The sequence below is a fragment of the Oryx dammah genome, unplaced genomic scaffold (genome assembly GCF_014754425.2).
Source record: "Oryx dammah isolate SB20612 unplaced genomic scaffold, SCBI_Odam_1.1 HiC_scaffold_19, whole genome shotgun sequence".
Lineage (NCBI taxonomy): Eukaryota > Metazoa > Chordata > Mammalia > Artiodactyla > Bovidae > Oryx > Oryx dammah.
The window spans coordinates 85,328,260-85,354,666 of record NW_024070203.1 but is presented as its reverse complement, the minus strand read 5'-3'; the positions used below and the strand labels follow the sequence as shown (position 1 = coordinate 85,354,666).

Genomic DNA, 26,407 nt, shown 5'->3' with positions numbered 1-26,407 from the left:
CCTCCACTAGCTTTGTTCATAGTAATGCTTCCTGAGGCCAACTTGACTTCACATTCTAGGATGTATGACTCTAGGTGAATGACCACACCATCATGGTTATCTGGGTCATTAAGACCTTTTTAGTATAATTCTTTTTTCTGTATTCTTCCCACTTCTTAATCTCTTCTGCTTCTGTTAGGTCCTTGCTGTTTCTGTCCTTTATCGTGATCATCCACGCATGAAATGTACCTTTAATATCTGCAATTTTCTTGAAGAGATCTCTAGTCGTTCCCACTCTATTGTAACAATACAGTTTACCTTATAGGGTTGTAGAAAGTCCTGAGTAGACCTGGCACTTGGCAAATATCAAATCCACTACTTACTGTTGTTATTTCCTTCTAGTCATTTTTCTAAACATGTATTTTTATTTATAGTTCAGGCCATCCTGTATATTTCTCTCTCTCTTTTTTTTTTACATCATATTATAAGCATTTTCTTGTTCAATTTCTACTTGTGAATAGCCTTATCCTAAGTTATTGACTACATTTCTATTTCCTTACAGTAAATTTCTAGATATCTCAAGACAAATAATGACAGCCCATTTAATGTATAAGAATGCTCTAGTGGGAAATTATATATTCTGAAGTTTTAATCTTACAGCCATGACCTGATGGGGAATATCAGATACCCAAATAGTATGATCATTAGCTCAGTAGGATCTCAGTGAAGATAGAGAGACAACATGCAAGGTTTTATTATCTTGGTTTTGGAACCTGGGCAACATATTTAACTTCTCTGGGCCCCTCCTGTACAATGGGGTAAAATTAGTACCTATTTCATGGGGTGGTGACAATTAGTTTTTAATCCTGATACGTGGTAAACACTTAATGAATATTGTTAGCTCTTTATTTGTTACTGTGTTTAACACTTAAAAGTTTGTTTTCATAATTAAAAATGAGAGAATGGCAGTGTTTTAGATAAGTAATATGAGGGTAAGCTGTAAAGTACAAGATAGGGCAGTCCAAATACTTTTTTAGTTGAAAATGGTTTTATAGTTTCCCCCATTTTAATTATAACAAGTATTTTTTCCCCATTCTGTTATTTTCCTCTATTTCTTTGCATTGATCACTGAAGAAGGCTTTCTTATCTCTTCTTGCTATTCTTTGGAACTCTGCATTCAGATGCTTATATCTTTCCTTTTCTCCTTTGCTTTTCACCTCTCTTCTTTTCACAGTTATTTGTAAGGCCTCCTCAGACAGCCATTTTGCTTTTTTGCATTTCTTTTCCATGGGGATGGTCTTGATCCCTGTCTCTTGTACAATGTCACGAACCTCAGTCCCTAGTTCATCAGGCACTCTATCTATCAGATCTAGTCCCTTAAATCTATTTCTCACTTCCACTGTATAATCATAAGGGGTTTGATTTAGGTCATACCTGAATGGTCTAGTGGTTTTCCCTACTTTCTTCAATTTAAGTCTGAATTTGGCAATAAGGAGTTCATAATCTGAGCCACAGTCAGCTCCTGGTCTTGTTTTTGTTGACTGTATAGAGTTTCTCCATCTTTGGCTGCAAAGAATATAATCAATCTGATTTTGGTGTTGACCATCTGGTGATGTCCATGTGTAGAGTCTTCTCTTGTGTTGTTGGAAGAGGGTGTTTGCTATGACCAGTGCATTTTCTTGGCAAAACTCTATTAGTCTTTGCCCTGCTTCATTCCGCATTCCAAGGCCAAATTTGCCTGTTACTCCAGATGTTTCTTGACTTCCTACTTTTGCATTCCAGTCCCCTATAATGAAAAGGACATCTTTTTTGGGTGTTAGTTCTAAAAGGTCTTGTAGGTCTTCATAAAACCGTTCAGCTTCAGCTTCTTCAGCGTTACTGTTTGGGGCATAGACTTGGATAACTGTGATATTGAATGGTTTGCCTTGGAGATGAACGGAAATCATTCTGTTGTTTTTGAGATTGCATCCAAGTACTGCATTTCAGACTGTTTTTTGACCGTGATAGCTACTCCATTTCTTCTGAGGGATTCCTGCCCGCAGTAGTAGATATAATGGTCATCTGAGTTAAATTCACCCATTCCAGTCCATTTTAGTTCGCTGATTCCTAGAATGTCGACGTTCACCCTTGCCATCTCTTGTTTGACCACTTCCAATTTGCCTTGATTCATGGACCTGACATTCCAAGTTCCTATGCAATATTGCTCTTTACACCATTGGATTTTGCTTCTATCACCCGTCACATCCACAACTGGGTATTGTTTTTGCTTTGGCTCCATCCCTTCATTCTTTCTGGAGTTATTTCTCCACTGATCTCCAGTAGCATATTGGGCACCTAATGACCTGGGGAGTTTCTCTTTTGGTATCCTATCATTTTGCCTTTTCCTACTGTTCATGGGGTTCTCAAGGCAAGAATACTGAAGTGGTTGCCATTCCCTTCTCCAGTGGACCACATTCTGTCAACAGAGTGGGAAAGACTAGAGATCTCTTCAAGAAAATTAGAGATACCAAGGGAACATTTCATGCAAAGATGGGCTCGATAAAGGACAGAAATGGTCTGGATCTAACAGAAGCAGAAGATATTAAGAAGAGGTGGCAAGAATACACAGAAGAACTGTACAAAAAAGATCTTCACGACCCAGATAATCATGATGATGTGATCACTGATCTAGAGCCAGACATCTTGGAATGTGAAGTGAAGTGGGCCTTAGAAAGCATCACTACGAACAAAGCTAGTGGAGGTGATGGCATTCCAGTTGAGCTGTTTCAAATCCTGAAAGATGATGCTGTGAAAGTGCTGCACTCAATATGCTAGCAAGTTTGGAAAACTCAGCAGTGGCCACAGGAGTGGAAAAGGTCAGTTTTCATTCTAATCCCAAAGAAAGGCAATGCAAAAGAATGCTCAAACTACCGCACAATTGCACTCATCTCACATGCTAGTAAAGTAATGCTCAAAATTCTCCAAGCCAGGCTTCAGCAATACGTGAACCGTGAACTCCCTGATGTTCAAGCTGGTTTTAGAAAAGGCAGAGGAGCCAGAGATCAAATTGCCAACATTTGCTGGATCATTGAAAAAGCAAGAGAGTTCCAGAAAAACATCTATTTCTGCTTTATTGCCTATGCCAAAGCCTTTGACTGTGTGGATCACAAGAAACTGTGGAAAATTCTGAAAGAGATGGGAATACCAGACCACCTAACCTGCCTCTTGAGAAATCTGTATGCAGGTCAGGAAGCAACAGTTAGACCTGGACATGGAACAACAGACTGGTTCCAAATAGGAAAAGGAGTACATCAAGGCTGTATATTGTCAGCCTGCTTATTTAACTTCTATGCAGAGTACATCATGAGAAATGCTGGACTGGAAGAAACCCAAGCTGGAATCAAGATTGCTGGGAGAAATATCAATAACCTCAGATATGCAGATGACACCACCCTTATGGCAGAAAATTAAGAGGAGCTAAAAAGCCTCTTGATGAAAGTAAAAGAGGAGAGTGAAAAAGTTGGCTTAAAGCTCAACATTCAGAAAACGAAGATCATGGCATTTGGTCCCATCACTTCATGGGAAATAGATGGGGAAACAGTAGAAACAGTGTCAGACTTTATTTTTGGGGGGCTCCAAAATCACTGCAGATGTTGACTGCAGCCATGAAATTAAAAGACGCTTACTCCTTGGAAGGAAAGTTATGACCAACCTAGACAGTATAATCAAAAGCAGAGACATTACTTTGCCGACTAAGGTACGCCTAGTCAAGGCTATGGTTTCTCCTGTGGTCACGTATGGATGTGAGAATTGGACTGTGAAGAAGGCTGAGCGCCGAAGAATTGATGCGTTTGAACTGTGGTGTTGGAGAAGACTCTTGAAGGTCCCTTGGACTGCAAGGAGATCCAACCAGTCCATTCTGAAGGAGATCAACCCTGGGATTTCCTTGGAAGGAATGATGCTGAAGCTGAAGCTCCAGTACTTTGGCCACCTCATGCGAAGAGTTGACTCATTGGAAAAGACTCTGATGCTCGGAGAGATTGGGGGCAGGAGGAGAAGGGGACGACCCAGGATGAGATGGCTGGATGGCATCACGGACTCGATGGATGTGAGTCTGAGTGAACTCCGGGAGTTGGTGATGTACAGGGAGGCCTGGCATCCTGCGATTCATGGGGTCGCAAAGAGTCGGACACGACTGAGCGACTGAACTGAACTGAGTTTTTCCCGGTTCTAAATTTATTATTCAAAGACAACATGAGAAGAGGCATTTGATTTGATAAACCTTATAAAGGACTTTTATAATGTTCTTAAGTGATTCAAAAGATGGAATGTGATTTTCTTCCAAGTTGTTCTTGTTAAAAGAGAAACATGCTTTAAGCTTTTTTAAAGTTAAATTTAAGCTAAACACATAAACTAACAATGCCAGCATTTATAGAATGTTTTCAAAGTGCTATCCAATTTTCTAAGTTTATTGTTTATATTGTCTCATGAAACCCTTATAATGACCTGTGAGGAAGGTTCTGTCATTATTTCCAACTACAGAAGAAATTGAGGCAAATAGAGATTAAGTAATTCATTGTATGACTAGGGAGAAAGTTCTCTCCTGTGTAGTCTAGCTCCAAAGCCAATGCTTTAAACCATTCTACTGTGTTACTTAACATTCCAACAGAAAAAGTATAAAAATTGATAAAATATAGTACTAACCTGTTTACAGTGTTTGTGTTAATCCAAGAATTTGACTTAATATTAAAGAATAAGTTTAAAAACTCATATCTTTTGTGGGAATACAAGTATGCATATTTCAATTCATTTTTCTTCTATTAGTTTTTCAGTTATGGAACAAAAATATTATATCAAAACAATGAAGCTTTGCAGTCTAAATTCTTTCCACCTTTTCCAAAAGTGATGCTACCACCCAATAGTTTTCAAGGAAAAGTAGCATTTATTACCGGGGGAGGCACTGGCCTTGGAAAAGGAATGACAACTTATCTGTCCAGCCTGGGTGCACAGTGTGTGATAGCCAGCCGGTAAGTGAGTCTTCGTAAGTTGCCTGGCAAGAGTCTATTGATGGAATAAGTCTGTGCTACAATGTTGAAAACACTTTTTGCCAGATTTGTTTGATTTGCATCTTAATCTCTATGAAATAGTCTTTAGATTATTTAAAAATAATAATAATAACTTTTCCTTGAAAAAAGTCAGTTATTATTTGTGATGATAGAAGTAATGATTGATGATGGAACTGATAATATACTTAAATTCAATAACATACACAAATTCAGTAACAAAAGTTTTTCTGTGTATGAAGTGATAAAGTACTATATTGAGGCTCCTTTGTTTTCAGTGAGAGTGATTATAATTACTGATTCAGTAGATAGTTAACCTTGCACCAGGATAATGGATAGAATGCTTCCATTTCCTATAAGATGGGCAAATATTTCAAAACATCTATTGTGATGAATATAGGAAGGGGGAGGCTTTGTGGAAAGAATTTATTTAGGCATGTCCTGGTATCTTATAGCTATTCAAGTTAGAGCTGTAGAGACTGGCCAAAAAAATCTATCCCTTCTTTCAGTTTGGAATACTGTAAAATTTTTAGATAGGATAAGTAATAGTCTGAATGATAAGTCACTATGTAATTTATAAGGGCCCAAAGGAATTTCTTTCAGATGTTTCTTTTAATGCAAATTGGCCAGAACATTTTTTTTATGTTGCAATGTTTTTAAGTGTGTTAATATATTATTTTCTTTGTAATACTATGTGATTTACATTGATTTTTTTGTGTGTGTGTTTTTTCTGAAGAGTGTAAGATTCTGAATACATCTAGGTTGTCCAAACCCATCAATTTGGTATAAAATCTGGTAACATAGATTTTATATATAACATAGATTTTAAAAAAATAGTTTAACCTAAGTTTACATCATTCCAGGAATGTATTTTCCTTCTAAAGCATGCCTGGGCAAGCAAACACATAGAAAAGAATATAATTAAGGAAATAATTTAAAATTTAACTGGCTTAAAAGTAATTCTATCAAGTAATGTCAGATATATGAAAATTGCTTAAATTTAACTTCTGGAAAATAAATATACTCAAACTAACTTGTTTATAGATTTAGCTTTTCTATTGTCCTCAAAATACATGTTTTTAAGCTGTAAATTCTTTCTTAATTTATGAAATTAAAAAGAAAAATACAACATGAAGTTATTTCAGAACTCATGCAAAGTACCATGTGTTTATTTCTAGAAAAATTGATGTTTTGAAAGCAACTGCAGAGCAGATATCTTCTCAAACTGGAAATAAGGTACATTAAAAAGTTATTTAAATCAGATTTAGGAATTATAACATGCTTAAGTAACTCATTAAGATTAAGAAGTCTGAAAAAATGTAGAATTCTTTTTTTCTTTTTGTTGTTTTGCAGGTCCATGCAATTCAGTGTGATGTGAGGGACCCTGACATGGTGCAAAACGCTGTGTCAGAAACGATCAAAGTCCTCGGACATCCTGATGTAAGTGTGATGGTGATCAGGCGACAGTATGAGGGGTTTGATGTTGATAGCACCTACCAAGGTGTATTAATGAAATAAAATATTGATGCTGAGCAAGCGCTGTGTTAAGAAGCCCCTATTTTCCTCTGCTAGCAAAAAGCCAGCTCTTTTTGCCAGGGAGTAGAGTAGGTAGACTGCTATACTATTTCCTTTCAGGAATAATTTAAAAATACATTTATAATCATATAGAACAAACTTTATTTCACTTTATTTAATAAGAATAAATAAATAAGAGTAAGCTATCCAAGAGCACAATATTTAGTTTAAATGATTCATGCTCTTTGCTTTTCTTTATAATTTTGGATTATCTCTGTCCATGGAGGAAAATAATACAAACAAGGAAACCTACAAAATAGCTCCACATTTCTCCTTGTAAGACTTGAGATATACATGGATGTTTTGCTTTTGTTTGGTTCACATATTGGAAAGAAGCCATTTCTCCAGTAGTCTCAAAGATAGCACTTTTCTATGTTAAAGATATTTTTGGACAAATCAGTATCTACTAGAGAACTAAGTGGAATTTTTATTGTTATTGAAGAAGCAGGTCATCAACCAAGAATTTCATTAGCTAAATTAAGCCAAAATGATACCAGAAATTAAAGGTACTTTAATTGAGATTCCTTGAAATTAATAATCACATCCTAGACATGCTTAATCTATATGTATAATTTAGTAATAGACTCTACCCTAATTTTGAGACAGGGATTAGAATTCCAAAATTTGGTAAACAATAATAGGAAATTTTCAAAGGCTCACAGAAGGTAAAACTGAACCAAATCTCATGGTATTGTTTCATAACAGACTATGAACTTTAGTTTTACTATATTATTTGGATAAGTTTCAGAAATAAAAGCCCTTTAGGAAAAATATTCTTCCTCATCTAAGTTTCTATAACTTGCCTATTCACTTATTAGATTGTGATAAACAATGCAGCAGGGAATTTTATTTCTCCCTCTGAAAGACTCTCTCCTAATGCTTGGAAGACGATAACTGACATAGTTCTGAACGGCACAGCCTTTGTGACTCTAGCAATTGGGAAGGAACTAATCAAAGCACAGAAAGGTATGTGTATTTATTCTTCACATATTAATTGGATCCCTACTGTGTGCAGGTTCTGTGCTAAGCCCTGGGATACTTAATGATGCAATGTCTGTACTTGTACAGTCAGTTCAGTTCAGTTCAGTTCAGTCGCTCAGTCGTGTCCAACTCTTTGCAACCCCATGAATCGCAGCACGCCAGGCCTCCCTGTTCATCAGCAACTCCCAGAGTTCACTCAGACTCACGTCCATCGAGTCCGTGATGCCATCCAGCCATCTCATCCTCAGTCGTCCCCTTCTCCTCCTGCCCCCAATCCCTCCCAGCATCAGAGTTTTTTCCAATGAGTCAACTCTTCTCATGAGGTGGCCAAAGTACTGGAGTTTCAGCTTTAGCACCATTCCTTCCAAAGAAATCCCAGGGTTGATCTCCTTCAGAATGGACTGGTTGGATCTCCTTGCAGTCCAAGGAATAGTCAGTTCAGTCACTCAGAAAAACCTGATTACAGGTTTTTCTATTAAATGCTACTTTTGGTGATATAGATTTCTATTTTCTGTTGACCAGTCATGATACAGTGTTACCAAGTGAGTCAGTTCAGTTCAGTCCAGTCATGTCTGACCCCGTGAATCGCAGCACACCAGGCCTCCCTGTCCATCACCAACTCCCGGAGTTCACTCAAACTCATGTCCATCGAGTTGGTGATGCCATCTCATCCTCTGTCGTCCCCTTCTCCTCCTGCCTCCAATCCCTCCCAGCATCAGAGTCTTTTCCAATGAGTCAGTTCTTTGCCTCAGGTGGCCAGAGTATTGGAGTTTCAGCTTAAGCATCAGTCCTTCCAATGAACATTCAGGACTGATTTCCTTGACGAACTGGTTGGATCTCCTTGCAGTCCAAGGGACTCTCAAGATTCTTCTCCAACACCACAGTTCAAAAGCATCAATTCTTCAGCGCTCAGCTTTCTTTATAGTCCACCTCTCACATCCATACATGACTACAGGAAAAACCAGTATGTCTAGGATCAGTGTACAGTTACTCACTTAACACTTACTGATGACTTGTGTACCATACTGTGTGCTGCATGCCCGAATGACAGAGGTGAATAAGACACTGTCCCTGATCAGGCTGTGGTTGGGACTTGAAGGGTGCAGGTATTTTCTCAGAGAGGTGATAGAGTATTCTGAACCAGGACAAGGAGGAAGTAGCCTTGTGTTACTTGAAGGATGTCCTTTGGGGCTTGAGGGGAGTGGCATGGGGCTTGAGGGGAGTGGTATGGGGCTTGAGGGGAGTGGCATGGAGCTGATCAGTTTCCTTCCATTGGTTCAAAGCTTTGGTCTCATTAGACTCAATTTCTTCTTCTGTACAGTGTGGATAATTCTCAAATCAGCTTGAGAAAGGATATAGGGACAGACAGAAGGATTCTAGAGGGGCATTAGCTTTTTTCTACACATGTGCTAACAATTTCCATCTTTTCCCCATTCTCTTATTGAAGTTGAAATCCTATGTTTCAATTCCTATTATAGCAAAGCGAATATGATTGAGATAGGGAATTTGCTTTTTTTAAAAAAGTTTTTAAGAGGGATGAATGAGTGGGGAGATAGAGAAGAGTTGCCTCCCTGTGCATCACCAACTCCCGGAGTTCACTCAAACTCATGTCCATCGAGTCAGTGATGCCATCCAATCATCTCATCCTCTGTCACCCAATTCTCCTCCTGCCTTCAATCTTTCCCAGCTTTGGAGTCTTTTCCAATGAGTCAACTCTTCGCATGTGGGCTGACTTCTCTCTGTTCTCTCTCCCAGGATCCTTGTATCTCTTCTGTATCTCTTCTTACTATATCCTTTTTCAAGTGTATTTGAGAATTATCCACACTGTGTCTGATTTTCTCTCTCCACACCTCTTACTCATTTCTCTGTTGCTCTCCGTATGTCTGTCTCACTCTCACTCTCTATCAACTCTTCACTTTTGTTTCTCTGTTTATTTCTTCATCTTGGTCTCTCTCATCACTTGGTATTTCCCTGTCTTGTCTGTTTTATTTCATCCCCTGCCCGTCTTTGTTATTCTTGATTTCTATCTGACTCTCCTTCCTTTTCTCATTATTGTCTTTCACTGTAATATAGACTTTGATCTATTTTTACTCATCACATTGGATTAAAATTAAAATTCTATGGACTTCATTAAAATTATATTAGCTCAGGCTTCTTAAAAGATGGAGCCAGTTTTTTTTTCTGCCAAAATTCCTGTCAGTTATAGATGCTGTAACCTGACAGTTTTCAGTTCAGTTCAGTTCAGTCGCTCAGTCGTGTCCTACTCTTTGTGACCCCATGGACTGCAGCACGCCAGGCCTCCCTGTCCATCACCAACTCCCGGAGTTCACTCAAACTCATGTCCATCGAGTCAGTGATGCCATCCAACCATCTCATCCTCTGTCACCCCATTCTCCTCCTGCCCTCAATCTTTCCCAGCATCAGAGTCTTTTCCAATGAGTCAACACCACAGTTCAAAAGTCATCAGTAAGTGTTAAGTGACTAACTGTACACTGATGAGGTGGCCAAAGTATTGGAGTTTCAGCTTCAGCTTCAGTCCTTCCAATGAACATCCAGGACTGATCTCCTTTAGGATGGATTGGTTGGATCTCCTTGTAGTCCAAGGGACTCTCAAGAGTCTTCTCCAATACCACAGTTCAAAAGCATCAATTCTTCTGCACTCAGCTTTCTTTATAGTCCAACTCTCACATCCATACATGACTACTGGAAGAACCATAGCCTTGACTAGATGGACCTTTGTTGACAAAGTAATGTCTGCTGTTTTTTTTTTTTTTTTTACTTTATTTTACTTTACAATACTGTATTGGTTTTGCCATACATCACCATGAATCCTCCATGGGTGTACACGTGTTCCCAATCCTGCTGTCTAGGTTGGTCATAACTTTCCTTCCAAGGAGTAAGCATCTTTTAATTTCATGGCTGCAGTCACCATCTGCAGTGATTTTGGAGCCCAAAATAATAAAGTGTGACACTGTTTCCACTGTTTCCCCATCTATTTGCCATGAAGTGACGGGACCGGTCCGTCTAGTCAAGGCTATGGTTTTTCCAGTGGTCAAGTATGGATGTGAGAGTTGCACTATAAAGGAAGCTGAGCGCCAAAGGATTGATGCTTTTGAACTGTGGTGTTGGAGAAGACTCTTGAGAGTCCCTTGGACTGCAAGGAGATCCAACTGGTCTATTCTAAAGGAGATCAGCCCTGGGTGTTCTTTGGAAGGAATGATGCTAAAGCTGAAACTCCAGTACTTTGGCCACCTCATGCAAAGAGTTGACTCATTGGAAAAGTTGGGAGGGGTTGGGGGCAAGAGGAGAAGGGGACGACAGAGGATGAGATGGCTGGATGGCATCACTGACTTGATGGATGTGAGTTTGAGTGAACTCTGGGAGTTGATGATGGACAGGGAGGCCTGGTGTGCTGCGATTCATGGGGTTGCAAAGAGTCAGACACGACTGAGCAACTGAACTGAATTGAACTGATGGGACTGGATGCCATGATCTTCGTTTTCTGAATGTTGAGCTTTAAGCCAACTTTTTCACTCTCCTCTTTCACTTTCATCCAGAGGCTCTTTAGTTCTTCTTCACTTTCTGCCATAAGGGTGGTGTCATCTGCATATCTGAGGTTATTGATATTTCTCCTGGCAATCTTGATTCCAGCTTGTGCTTCCTCCAGCCCAGCGTTTCTCATGATGTACTCTGCATAGAAGTTAAATAAGCAGGGTGACAATATACAGCCTTGACATGCTCCTTTTCCTATTTGGAACCAGTCTGTTGTTCCATTTTGCTCTACGTTTTTATTGTTGATTTATAGAGATTTTTCATAGACTCTGAGCTGAGTGCTTTGTGAGATATAGTGTGTATTTAGAATATCTCCTCCTAGTCTGCTGTCGTTCAGTCACTGAATTGTGTCTCACACTTTGCAACCCCATGAACAGCAGAATGCCAGGCTTCCCTGTCCTTCACTATCTCCTGGAGTTTTCTCAAAGTCATGTCCATTGAGTCAGTGATACCGTCCAACCGTCTCATCCTCTGTCACCCCCTTCTCCTTTTGCCCTCAATCTTTCTCTGCATCAGGGTCTTTTCCAATGAGTCACTCTTCACATTAGGTGACCAAAGTACTGGAGCTTCAGCTTCAGCATCAGTCCTTCCAATGAATATTCAAGGTTGATCTCCTTTAGGATTGATTGGTTTGATCTCCTTGCAGTCCAAGGGACTCTCAAGAGTCTTCTCCAACACCAGTTCAAAAACATCAGTTCTGTGGCTCTCAGCCTTCTTTATGGTCCACCTCTTATATTTGTACATGACTACTGGAAAAACCATAGCTTTGACAATAGCGACCTTTGTTGGCAAAGTAGTGTCTCTGCTTTTTAATATGCTGTCTAGGTTTTTTTAATAGGTTTTATTCCAAGCAGCAAGCATCTTTTGATTTTGTGGCTGCAGTCACTGTCCACGGTGATTTTGAAGCTCAAGAAAATAAAATATTTCACTGTTTCCAATTTTCCCCCATCTATTTGCCATGATGTGATGGGACCAGATGCCATGGTCTTCATTTTTTAAAAGTTGAGTTTTTAAGCCAGCTTTATCACTCTCCTGTTTCACCTTCATGAAGAAACACTTTAGTTCCTCTTCACTTTCTACCATTAAAGTGGTATCATCTTCTTATCTGAGGTTGTTGCTATTTGGCCCAGCAATCTTGATTCCAGCTTGTGAGTATACAGCCCAGCATTTGGCATGATGAACCCAGCATAGAGGTTAAATAAGCAGGGTGACAATATATGGTCTTGATGTACTCCGTTCTCAATTTCAAGCCAGTCCATTGTTCCATGTCTTGTTCTAACTGCTGCTTCTGGCCCCGCATACAGGTTTCTCAGGAGACAGTTAAGATGGTCTGGTATTTCTATCTCTTTCAGAATTTCAGAATTTTCCAGTTTGTCATGATCCACAGTCACAGGTGTTAGCATAGTCAGTGAAGCAGAAGTAGATGTTTTTTGGAATTTTCTGGCTTTTTCTATGATCCAGAGGATTATAGACCCTTTCTAGGTAATAACAGAAGTAACGATAAAGGAGTAGGTTATCTGGTCTCTAGCTGCTGCTGCTGCCGCTGCTAAGTTGCTTCAGTCATGTCCGACTCTGTGCGACCCCATAGACAGCAGCCCACCAGGCTCCCCCGTCCCTGGGATTCTCCAGGCAAGAACACTGGAGTGGGTTGCCATTTCCTTCTCCAATGCATGAAAGTGAAAAGTGAAAGTGAAGTCGCTCAGTCGTGTCCGACTCTTTGCGACCCCATGGGCTGCAGCCCACCAGGCTCCCCCGTCCATGGGATTTTCCAGGCAAGAGTACTGGAGTGGGATGCCATTGCCTTCTCTGTTTGGTCTCTAGAGGTTGTAGTTTTTATCAAATATAGTACATTTGCAGTCTTTATTTCTCCAAATGATTTTTCTGTTCCTTTATTCTGGGACTTCAATTATATATATGTTAACATGCTAGATACTTCCACAGCTTATTGACTTTCTGCCTTTTTTTCCCCCTCAATTTTTATCCCTTCTTTGTCCTTTATTTTCCATGCTTGATATTTGTGATGTCTTCAAGAGTGTGGATCTTTTCTTCTGCAACTAAGACCATTTCTTTTGATTTTTCATTTCAGATGTTTTTTTAGCATTAGAAGTTCTATTTGGTTTTACTTTTGTATTTCTAATTATACTCATGTTTTCCTTGAAATATTTTAGAATACTTACAATATCTTTTTTCTTCCATCTTTTGTTTTTATAAACAAAGATGATATTTTTAGTGATAAAAGGTACAATTCACAAAGGAGATAGACATCATAAACCATTACACACCTAAGAGCAGAGAAACAAAGATACATAAAGCAAAGATGAGAAGAAATGTAAGGGAAAAGGAAAAAATATATAATCATAGTGAGACATATTAGTACTTCTCTAAGAATATTTTTTCAATTGCAGAAAAAATAAGAATAGATGTGTCTTGAATGATGTCATTAATAATTTAAATATAATAGTTTTATATTTATATTAATCTTATATCCTACAGAACTATATTTAAAATTTTGTATCTCATTTGTTATTTGGTTTCCATAGGACATTTAGGAAAACTGACAAAAACATTACTAAACATTACTAAATTTCAAGAAGTAGAATTCTTTTCTTGTGTGGTTCAGTTATACATATACACATATATTATTTTGGAAATTATTTTCTGTTATAGGTTATAATAAGATATTGACTTTGTTCCCTGTGCTACATAGTAAACCTTTATTGCTTGTTGCATATCTATTTTTAAAGTTAGAAATCTAGCGTTCTATTCATACTAAGTCAATCAGGTGAAATCAAAATGTCATAAATTTTTTAGTTAGGCAAAAATTGGTAAATCTTCAAATATATATATTATACATATTATTTATATGTGAAAGTGAAAGTCACTCAGTTGTGTCTGACTCTGCTACCCCATGGACTATATAATCCATGGAATTCTCCAGGTCAGAATACTGGAGTGGGTAGCCTTTCCCTTCTCCAGGGGATCTTCCTGACCCAGGAATTGAACCAGGGTCTCCTGCATTGCAGGTGGATTCTTTACCAACTGAGCTATCAGGGAAGCCCTATATGATTTATATATATGTATACAAAAGATTTTCTACTATGCTTGTTAAAGGCTTGAGAAAGAACATTAGGAAAAAAAAAAGAGAAGGTGGAGAAATTGGAAAACATAAACTAAATGAGATGGGAGCACTGAAGGTAAAATAGAAAATGTGAAACAAGCTAGATGAAAGTAAGAGACCCTCACAGAGTCCAGTGTTTTTAAACATGGCTGCTCATTAGGAACGTATCTGAAACTCTGACAAAAAAAAAAAAACACCACCTGGACATTTGTATTTTTCAAAGAATTCCAAGGTAATACTGATATGCATCTGGATTTTTAAAAATGATTACAGGTTTTTCTATTAAATGCTACTTTTGGTGATACAGATTTCTATTTTCTGTTGACCAGTCATGATACCATGGTACTAAGTGAGTAATGGTTACATAGTCACAACAGTAAAAGATGTTGATCAGTTTTCACAATCAATAGCCAGACAAAAAATGAAAGATAATTACTGTTGCAAGCCATAATGGGAACGTGATTAACCTCACAATAGAAAATAATTACATACAGTTTGGGGGATCAAGCCGGGTGATGTGATAAGTGGAAGTGCAAACATGCAGGTGTTTTCATCTGCTCAGCCAGTCTTTTGGTTGATACATTTAATCCATTTACATTTAAGTAATTATCAATATATATGATCCTATTACTGTTTTCTTGTTTGGCGGTTATTTTCTATAAGTAGATATTTTCTTTCTCTTGTTTTCTGCCTAGACAAGTTCCTTTAGCGTTTGTTGTAAAGTTGATTTGGTGATGCTGAGTTCTCTTAACTTTTGCTTGTCTGGAAAGCTTTTGATTTCTCCGTCAAACCCAAAGAGAGTTTTGCTTGGTAGAGTATTCGTGATTGTAGTTGCTTCCCTTTCATCACTTTAAATATATCATGCCACTCTCTTCTGATTTACAAGTTTAGTTAAGAAATCAGCTGATAGCCTAATGGGAGTTCCCTTGTAAGTTACTTGTCATTTCCCCCTTGTTGCTTTTAACATTTTATCTGTCTTTTAATTTTTGTCAGTTTGATTACTATGTGTCTTGGTGTGTTTCTCCTGGGGTTTATCCCGCCTGGGATTTTCTGTGCTTCCTGGACTTGGTTGGCTATTTCTTTTCCCATGTTAGAGAAGTTTTCAGCTATTAGCTCTTCAAATATTTTCTTAGATCCTTTCTCTCTCTCGTCTTCTGGGACTCCTGTAATGCGAATGTTGATGTGCTTAATGTTGTCCTAAGGTCTCTTTTTTTGGTCTTGAAGATCTTTTTTGTACAGTTCTTCTGTGTATTCTTGCCACCTCTTCTTAATATCTTCTGCTTCTGTTAGGTCCATACCATTTCTGTCCTTTTTTGAGCCCATCTTTGTGTGAAATGTTCCCTTGGTATCTGTTAGGTCCATACCATTTCTGTCCTTTTTTGAGCCCATCTTTGCATGAAATGTTCCCTTGGTATCTCTAATTTTCTTGAAGAGATCTTGAGTCTTTCCCAGTCTGTTGTTTTCCTCTATTTCTTTGCATTGATTGCTGAGGAAGGCTTTCTTATCTCTTCTCGCTATTCTTTGGAACTCTGCATTCAGATGCTTATATCTTTCCTTTTCTCCATCTTCAAGACCAAGATAATCACGATGGTGTGATCACTCACCTAGACCCAGACATCCTGGGATGTGAAGTCAAGTGGGCCTTAGAAAGCATCACTACGAACAAAGCTAGTGGAGGTGATGGCATTCCAGTTGAACTATTTCAAATCCTGAAAGATGATGCTGTGAAAGTGCTGCATTCAACATGCCAGCAAATTTGGAAAACTCAGCAGTGGCCACAGGACTGGAAAAGGTCAGTTTTCATTCCAATCCCAAAGAAAGGCAATGCCAAAGAATGCTCAAACTACCACACAATTGCACTCATCTCAAATGCTAGAAAAGTAATGCTCAAAATTCTCCAAGCCAGGCTTCAGCAATACGTGAACCGTGAACTTCCAGACATTCAAGCTGGTTTTAGAAAAGGCAGAGGAACCAGAGATCAAATTACCAACATCTGCTGAATCATCAAAAAAGCAAGAGAGTTCCAGAAAAACATCTATTTCTGCTTTATTGACTATGCCAAAGCCTTTGACTGTGTAGATCACAATAAGCTGTGGAAAATTCTGAGAGAGATGGGGATACCGGACCACCTGACCTGCCTCTTGAGAAACCTATATGCAGGTCAGGAAGCAACAGTTAGAACTGGACATGGAACTACAGACTGGTTCCAAATAGGAAAAGGAGTACATCAAGGCTGTATATTGTCACCCTGCTTATTTAACTTCTATGCAGAGTACATCATGAGAAACGCTGGGCTGGAAGAAGCACAAGCTGGAATCAAGATTGCTGGGAGAAATATCAGTAACCTCAGATATGCAGATGACACCACCCTTATGGCAGAAAGTGAAGAGGAACTAAAAAGCCTCTTGATGAAAGTGAAAGAGGAGAGTGAAAAAGTTGGCTTAAAGCTCAACATTCAGAAAACGAAGATCATGGCATCCGGTCCCATCACTTCATGGGAAATTGCCAGGGTCCAGCCCCGGTGGATCCAGGGTGATTCAAGGGGGAGATGGATAGGCGAGGAAAACTTATTTATTTAGAGATATAAGATTAGATTAGGAAGAAATTGTATAGTAGGGAATTTAGGTGGAGAAAAAGAGGCTGAATAACTTGGTTTACAGGGAAAACCAATAAAACGTCGAGATAAGAGGTTTGCACCATCTACGTTAGGCCACGAGCGTCCACTTGAATATCGAAGGGTGCCCCACCTTAGGCTCCCTTTCGCGTGGATCTTAGCAGCCAGGGCAAGTAAGTAGATGTGGTGAGCCTCCACGCTCCAGATGGGAATTCAGCCGAAAAAGGGAAGAAAAGAACGACATGGGGAAGCCCAGCATTGGTGCAAGACTTCAAAAACTATTTTTCAAAATCAGGTTATATACCCCAAGTTGTACATAAAGAAATAGTGGAATATGCAGAGTTATGCAGGGGCAGCAGTCCTGACCCTCATTGAGACCAGGCTTGCTTTTTGCATACCGTCTCGTATACAAAAGGTCTCAGGTGGTTTACATTATCTTCTGGCCAAGAGGCCTGTTAACATTTTTATGGCTCTCTTCCTGGATAATTGTCTATCAACAAGAAAACTCCTTTTCCCTAGAAGTGTTTTTTCTTTACTCTGCATCACCCTCAATGTACTAAATAAAGTTACATTCCTGTAGAACAAAGGTGCAGTGGGTTATAACAAAGAAAGTACTTAATTCAAAGATCTAATGTTGCTAATACCAGGTCTACTACCTGTTTTTCTATATACCAACTATCTCTACAAATAAAAGATATGAAAATTTGGCAGCAGTATTGGCTCAACAAATGAAACCTTTAATCAGTCCTATTCTAATGATTTTGACTCCTCGGAAGCCCCTACATTCTTAGGATGTTTTAAGCTTCCTGTGCCTCCCGTGGTCAGGAGGCCTCAAACAATCACATGCACAGCTGTACAAGTCCTGCAGGCAGGCTAGAAAGCCATCAGAGGGGTTTTTGGATTGAAACACTCATATTATGCCCAGGAGATTTATTATCTAAAAGCTCTAATTTTTTCCAGAAAAAGGTGGTGGGGGGACAGCCCCCTGTTAATGACAGAAGAGTAGGTGGAAAGCATAACACAGTAAAGCAGGCAGACTCTGGTCTTGACAGGTGGATGCTCAGGAAATTCCAGGGGGAACCCCTGAAGCCTGATCACGTCCTTGTATTTTGTCAGGCTTCCTTCTGCATGACTTTGTCATGGGCGGGATTCCTCACACTGGCCCCCAGCAGGAAATAGATGGGGAAACAGTGGAAACAGTGTCAGACTTTATTTTTTGGTGACTGCAGCCATGAAATTAAAGACGCTTACTCCTTGGAAGAAAAGTTATGACCAACCTAGATAGTATATTCAAAAGTAGAGACATTACTTTGCTGACTAAGGTCCGTCTAGTCAAGGCTATGGTTTTTCCTGTGGTCATGTATAGATGTGAGAGTTGGACTGTGAAGAAGGTTGAGTGCCGAAGAATTGATGCTTTTGAACTGTGGTGTTGGAGAAGACTCTTGAGAGTCCCTTGGACTGCAAGCAGATCCAACCAGTCCATTCTGAAGGAGATCAACCCTGGGATTTCTTTGGAAGGAATGATGCTAAAGCTGAAAATCCAATACTTTGGCCACCTCATGCGAAGAGTTGACTCATTGGAAAAGACTCTGATGTTGGGAGGGATTGGGGGCAGGAGGAGAAGGGGACGACCCAGGATGAGATGGCTGGATGGCATCATGGACTCGATGGACGTGAGTCTGAGTGAACTCCGGGAGATGGTGCTGGACAGGGAGGCCTGGCGTGCTGCGATTCATGGGGTTGCAAAGAGTCGGACACGACTGAGCGACTGAACTGAACTGAACTGATGATTAGTAATGTTGAGCATTTTTCTTATGTCTGCTGGATGTCTGTATATCTTCTTTGGAGATAGATTATTCAGGTCTTTTGCTCATTCTTTAATTGAGCTGTTTGGTTTATTTTATATGAGTTGTATGTGTTATTTATATATTTTTGTTATTAGCCCCTTATTGCTTATCTTATTTGTCAGTATTTTTTCCCATTTAGTAGGCTTTTTCTTTTTTTCAATTTGTTCATGGTTTTCTTTGTTGTACAAAAGCTTTTAAGTTTAATTATGTCCCATTTGCTAATTTTTGCCTTTATTCTTTTGTCTAAGGAAACAGATCTACAAAAATATTGCTATGATTTATGTCAGAGAGTGTTCTGCCTTATTCTCTTCTAGGATTGTTATAGTTTTAGGTCTTACATTTAGGCCTTTAGTTCATTTTTGGTTTATTTTTATGAGGATATGTTCTAATCTTTTCTTGCATGTAGCTGTCCAGTGTACAATATCATCTGAAAGGTCTTCATCTGCTGATTCTATCTTTTGTGTCATTTCTGAGAGACTTTCTATTATCTAATTTTTTCCCTGGTTGTTTCTGTATCTTTTCATGAGTAGTAATTTTTGGTTGCCTGCTATAAATTTTATGTCATTGAGGTGTATGCCTGTGTGGGTATGTATGTGGTATGTCCCCATATGTGTATGCATTTTCATTTCCATTTGAATTAAAAGCTTGTGGATCAGGTCCATTAGTTTAGGTTCACTTTTAAGCTTTATTTGGGTGAGTCTAGAGTGGACTTTATTTTGGGTTAATTAAATCCTCCTACTTTGGCCACCTGATATGAAGAGGCAACTCATTGGAAAAGATCCTGATGGTGGGAAGAATTGCAGGCAGGAGGAGAAGAGGGCAACAGAGAATGAGATGGTTGGATGGTGTCACTGACTCAATGGACATGAATTTGAGCAGACTGTAGGAGTTTGTAAAGGACAGGGAAGCCTGGAGTGCTGTAGTCCATGGGGTTGCAAAGAGTTGGACACAACTTAGCAGCTGAACGACAAACACCCTCCTACTGATGCACAGCCCTTCTGAACTTTCCACTGAAAGGCCCGATACTCAACAAGCCTACTTGAACAGACTTATCTCCCAGCCCTATGTGTACTATGGGAATTGTTCAGCTTATGACTCCCAGGAAGCTACTCTTTGCCTGGCTTTATGGACTCTTATCCTAACAAGTACATTTTGGTGTCTGACCAGACTCAAAGATAGACTATGCAGATTTATGAGGCTCTATCTTTACATACTTTTCTCTTTGACATAAATCTCCTCACAAATTCAAACTTCCTTATTCTCCCCAAATCCCATTCTGTCTCCTAAACACAGTGATAATGCTATATTTTACTGTTTTCCCACTCCGTATGCCACAGTCTGGAGAAGGCAATGGCACCTCACTCCAGTACTCTTGCCTGGCTAAGCCCATGGATGGAGGAGTCTGGTGGGCTGCTGTCCATGGGGTCAGGAAGAGTCGGACACAACTAAGAGACTTCACTTTCACTTTTCACTTTCATGCACTGGAGAAGGAAATGGCAACCCACTCCAGTGTTCTTGCCTGGAGAATCCCAGGGACGGGGGAGCCTGGTGGGCTGCTGTCTATGGGGTCGCACAGAGTCGGACACGACTGAAGTGACTAAGCAACAGCAGCATGCCACAGTCTATATGACATATGTATATAGGATATATACTATATAGACTGTAATATACACTATAATATGTATATATATATATATGGAGTACATACTGTAGTATATGTATAGTACCTTTATGTAAAATGTGATCTTAGGGCTCATTTCATTTGTTTTTCTTCTCTCAGAAATTGCTGTCTTCCCTCCCTGCTAAACAGTATCTGAAAATAGTTGTATCATATATTTCTGCAGTTTCTTTATGTTTATAGGAGGAAGGCAAGTCCATGGTGCTGAAGGCAGAAGTCCCTGCTAATTTAGTTTTAGTTCTGATTTATTCTTGTTTAAATGGGTGGATAGCTAATGGAAATTCTATCCAGCTGATTATGCAGGGCCTCTGAGATTTGAGCCTAGGTATTGACTCACCTGTTATAGAATTTTGATTAAGATTGGGCCATCCTGAATGACAGCAAGATTACTAGCAAAGAAAGATGAGGCACTTTTATTAGATTACTGTTTCATTAATTTAGCCTTAGTAAAGTTTTAAAAAATTCTTCAGTTTTTGTTATACCCTTTTGAATCAGATCCCGTTATTTTAAATGTTTTCCTGATGTGAATCGGTTTAGCTCTATTGTTAATTACTGTATCATTTTAAAATATTAGGAGCATCATTTCTTGCTATTACAACCATCTATGCTGAGACTGGATCAGGTTTTGTGGTACCAAGTGCTTCTGCCAAGGCAGGAGTGGAGGCCTTGAACAAGTGAGTACTATCTTGTTAATCTTATATTACTGTGTATATAGTAATCTAATAAGTACTCTCAGGTTAATCTTGTCCCTGAAGATGATGTGCTTGGACAGCCTGTGTAACTAAGTTCCTGCTTTCTTGTTTCTTTCCAGAGAAAACTAAAACAATGACTAATTTGGATTTGCCGGGAGACATCGTGTCTCGTGAATAGGTCTTATTTTTCTATAGCTGCACTGTCCATTAGAATTCTCTGTAGTGATTAAACTATTCTGCAGATCTGTACTATCCAGGAGCTACAAGCGGCCATTGAACCCTTGCATTGTGGTTACTGCGACTGAGAAACTAATTATTACTTAATTTTAATCACTTATCCAGTACGACTGTATTATAAAGTTTGAGGAAAGGGCTGATAGGAACTTAGACTGGAGTGTCCATGTATCTCTACCAGTACCTCCTCTGACCTCCCTTAAATATACTTTCATCCTTTTATTGTACTTGCTACACTATTATACAGGATTAATAGAACTAGCATAGACAGTGACCACTTATCAGGTCTTCTGGCTTTTTCTCAGCAGTATATGATTGCTTTTTGAGTTTATTCCCCATTGGACTTCCCCAATGACTTTGTTTTAATGTAAGTTCTTATTGCTTTTCTTTCTTATTACAATAGCCCCATAATATGCTTCTCTGCTGCCAATTTTTTTTTCATGTTCCCACCAGACTCATCTTTCTAACAATATATGCCTGCTTATTATAATTCCCTAGGTAAAAAACCTTATATCATTTTCTATTCATCTTTGGAATAAAAGCCAAAACTCAGTATAATATTCTAAATGGACTTGCCTTTGGCCTTTCTGTACTCATTGGCTTGTTAGATCAATATTTATTGTGTACCTTTTGTGTATGTGGCACTTCTACAAGGTAGAGGGATATGGTAGTAATGGAAATAGAACAATCCTCATTCTCAGCTGAGCTTGTATTCTTTTACCATTTTTCCTCTGCTTTACTCACTGTTATTTCTGTGCTCTATGCTTACTTAAACACATCATGCACTTTCATATATCTATGCCTAGATTGTGCTCCTGTTAGAATTTGTTATAATAGATTTCACCTCCCTTCAGGGCTCTCATATCACCTCTTCTGAGATATTTTTTCTCATTTCTTGGAGTAACAGGCAAGCTTGGCCTTGGAGTACAAAAGGAAGCAGGGCAAAGGCTAACATAATTTTTGTCAAGAGAACACACTGGTCACAGCAAACACCCTCTTCCAACAACACAAGAGACCACTCTACACATGGATGCCACCAAATGGTCAATACCAAAATCAGATTGATTATATCCTTTGCAGCCAAAGATGGAGAAGCTCTATGCAGTTAGCAAAAACAAGATCTGGAGCTGACTGTGGCTCAGATCATCAGCTCCTTATTGCAAAATTCAAACTTATATTGAAGAAAGTTGGGAAAACCACTAGGCCATTCAGGTATGACCTAAATCAAATCATTTATGATTATACAGTGGAGGTGACAAATGGATTCGAGGGACTAGATCTGGTAGACAGAGTGTCTGAAGAACTATGGACAGAGGTTTGTAACATTGTACATGATGAAGTGACCAAAACCATCCCCCAAGAAAAGAAATGCAAGAAGGCAAAATGGTTGTCTGAGGAGGGCTTATAAATAGCTGAGGAAAGAAGAGAAGCAAAAAGCAAGTGAGAAGGGGAAGGATACACCCAACTGAATACAGAGTTTTAGAGAAGAGCAAGGAGAGATAAGAAGGTCTTCTTAAATGAACAATGCAAAGAAGTAGATGAGGAAAACAATAGAATGGAAGTGACTAGAGATCTCTTCAAGAAAATTGGAGTATCAAGGGAACATTCATGTTAGGTTGGGCATGACAAATGATGGAAACAGTAAGGACCTAACAGTAGCAGGAGAGATTAAGAAGAGGGAGAAAGAATACACAGAAGAACTATACAAAAAAATCTTAATGGCCGGGATAACCATGATGGTGTCACTCATGCAGAGCTCGACATCCTGCAGTGTGAAGTCAAATGGGCCTTAGGAAGTATTCCTACGAACGAAGCTGGTGGAAGCAATGGAATTCCAGCTGAACTATTTCAAATCCTTGAAGTTGATGTTGTTAAAGTACCGCGCTCAATATATCAGCAAATATGGAAAACTTCGCAGTGGCCACAGGACTGGAAAATGTCAGTTTTCACTCCAAACCCAAAGAAGGGTGATACCAATGAATGCTCAAACTACTGCACAGTTGCACTCATTTCACGTGGTAGTAAGTGATGCTCAAAATTCTCCAAGCTAGGCTTCAGCAGTGCATGAACTGAGAACTTCCAGAGGTAAAGCTGGGTTTAGAAAAGGCAGAGCAACCAGAGATCGAATTGACAGCATTTGATGGATCATAGAGAAAGCAAGGGAATTCCAGAAAAACATCTACTTCTGCTTCATTGTCTGTGTTAAAGCCTTTGACTATGGATCACAACAAACTGTGGAAAATTCTTAAAGAGGTGGGGATACCAGACCGCCTTACTCGTCTCCTGAGAAACCTGTATGAGGATCAAGAACCAACAGTTAGAATCTTACATGGAACAAGTAACTGGTTTACAGTTGGAAAAGGAGTACGACAAGGCTATATATTGTCACCCTGTTTATTTAACTTCGATGCAGAGTACTCATCTGCAAAATGCCAGACTGGATGAATCAGAAGCTGGAATCAAGATTGCTGGAAGAAATAACAACAGCCTCGGATATGCAGATGATCCCACTCTAATGGTAGAAAGTGAAAAGGAACTAAGGAACCTCTTGATGAGGGTGAAAGAGGAAAATTAAAAAGCCGTCTTGAAATTCAACATTCAGTAAACAAAGATCATGGCATCCGGTCCCATCACTTCATGACAAATAGGGAAAATTGGAAGCTGTGACAGACTTTATTTTCTTGGGCTCCAAAATCATTGCAGACAGTGACTGCAGGCACAAAATTAAAAGACACTTGCTCCTTGAAAGGAAAGCTATGACAGACCTAGACAGTGTATTAAAAAGCAAAGACATCACTTTGCTGACTTAGGTCCATATAGAAAAGCTATGGTTTTTCCAGTAGTCATGTACAGATGGGAGAGTTGGACCATAAAGAAGGCTGAGCACTAAAGAATTGTTGCTTTCAAACTGTGGTGCTGAAGAAGACTCATGAGAGTCCCTTGGATTGTGTGGAGATCAAACCAGTAAGTCCTGAAGATAATCACCTATTCATTGGGAGGACTAATTTTGAAGCTGAAACTCCAATACTTTGGCCACCTGATGGGAAGAGCTGACTCATTGGAAGAGACTCTGATGCTGGGGAAGATTGAAGGCAAAAAAGGAGAAGAGGGTGGCAGAGGATGAGATGGTTGGATGGCATCACCAACTCAATGGACATAAATTTGAGCAAACTCTGAGAGATAGTGAAGGACAGGAAAGCCTGGCGTTCTGCAGTCCATGGGGTCACAAGGAGTCAGACAGGACTTAGTGACTGAACAATAACCCTTTGCAGCTTTAAAATTTTGTTTATTCGAATCTAATGAGAAGAGTAACACATTAATAAATGCCATCTTGTGTTGTAGATTCTAAAATGAAGGTGCACAGAGAAGGGCATGGTAGACCATTTTTAATAAAGTTATATAACTTCCCCACTAGGATCTGGGTACTGTGAGAGAAGAAAGCAGATCTTATTCATCTTGCTCATTGCTCAGCAAGATCTGGTACATAACCAATGCTCAGTTCCTACTGAACTACACAATTCTCTCTTTTGAGTAGTTTTAAGGTACTTTTTAACATGTAAACTAATAATACACATTTCTTTGGGAGACAAAATTGTACTTTACTCAGCAGTTTAAACTTAGTCTGAATAGAGATAATTACCATTTTTAAGGTCAAATGATATTGGAAATAAGAGCTTAGAGTGTGACTATTTTGACACCATTTGTACAATATCTATATTTGTTTTGTCGAGATCTTATTAGATATTTCAATTTCATGTTCTCTAAGGGCCATGATCCTGTGCTGCTTTTTTGATATTATATTACTACACGGTGAATTGCACATAGTAGCTGCTCAGTAACTGTGTATGTTCTTCCCCAGCCTGAGTTCCCATCAGCCCTCTTCTGTACCTTGTAGCACACAGTCATACCACATGAGGTCTTTTAGGTCCTGGAGACTGCGTGTTGTTATGCCTTTGTCCTTTATACCCACTGACCCACGTTCCTGGACAGTCTTCTCTTCTCCACCCTCACTTCCAATATCTTTCATCCTCTTCTCTTTCCCCCTTACTCCCACAAAAAACCTCCTAATCCTTCTTCAAGTGTCAGCTCACTTATCACCTCCTGAAGGAAGCCTTCCCTCTTACTCCTGGTAGAGACGGGTACTTCTTCCTCTGAGTAATATTGGCACGTATTACACAGTTTCCATCTTTTACTCGATGAAGGCACTTGTAATGTTGCAGACACTGTGATCTAATGTACTATAAGTAAAGTTGCATTGAACTTTATAAGTGCAGGACTGAACTCCAGAAAATGCGAGGAAGAGACATGATTCTCTCAGTTCTTTATGCTAAATAATGATAGCCTCTTTAAATATGTATACTGATATTGGTCTTCATACTAAAATGTGAATGGTAGGTAGTCTAGCATAGTGCTTAGGTCACTAAAATGTAAATATTATATAGTACAGAAGAGTGTGATTAAGGGCACAAACTCTTGTGCTAGTCTGCTAGAAGTTGACTCACTAGCCATATGACCCAGAGCAAATGATTTATTTTCTCTGTGCCTCAGTTTCCTTGTCTGTAACATAGGGAATAATAGCAGTACTTACCTACTGGAGTTGTAGTCTCTGGCATGTAGTAAGCATGTCGTAAGTCTTGGTTAATAGTATTTGTAATTCATAGTATAGTATTTTAGAAATCTACTGTTTGTTTTAATTTTTAGGTCTCTTGCAGCTGAATGGGGTAAATATGGAATGAGATTCAATGTGATTCAACCAGGGCCTATAAAAACCAAAGTAAGTTTTGGTTTGCTTATGATCACATTTTGAGTGATTAAGAAGTGGACGATTAACAGATATATTCTGAAATATGCAGCATTTTCCAAGGATACCGGAGTTTGGAGCCCTGGTAGAAGGGAAGAGGGTTTTGGTATTATCCAACATAAGAAATCGGAGAAGGTGATGGCACCCCACTCTAGTACTCTTACCTGGAAAATCCCATGAATGGAGGAGCCTGGTGGGTGCCATGGGGTGGTGAAGAGTCGGACACGACTGAGTGACTTCACTTTCACTGTTCACTTTCATGCATTGGAAAAGGAAATGGCAACGCACTCCAGT

The 26,407-nt window shown here is 39.1% G+C and overlaps 1 protein-coding gene across 2 annotated transcripts in view; it reads left to right on the top strand.

The window, feature by feature from the left end:
* The window catches only part of DECR1 (2,4-dienoyl-CoA reductase 1), a 47,380-nt gene that overhangs the window by 16,836 nt on the left and 4,137 nt on the right, over nucleotides 1-26,407 (top strand). For both annotated transcript variants that reach the window (XM_040261110.1, XM_040261111.1), the window contains exons 2-7: nucleotides 4,783-4,985; nucleotides 6,200-6,257; nucleotides 6,375-6,461; nucleotides 7,415-7,562; nucleotides 20,961-21,060; nucleotides 26,014-26,086. In XM_040261110.1, coding sequence (XP_040117044.1) covers nucleotides 4,783-4,985; nucleotides 6,200-6,257; nucleotides 6,375-6,461; nucleotides 7,415-7,562; nucleotides 20,961-21,060; nucleotides 26,014-26,086 — 669 coding nt within the window. The remainder of the gene's footprint in view (nucleotides 1-4,782; nucleotides 4,986-6,199; nucleotides 6,258-6,374; nucleotides 6,462-7,414; nucleotides 7,563-20,960; nucleotides 21,061-26,013; nucleotides 26,087-26,407) is intronic.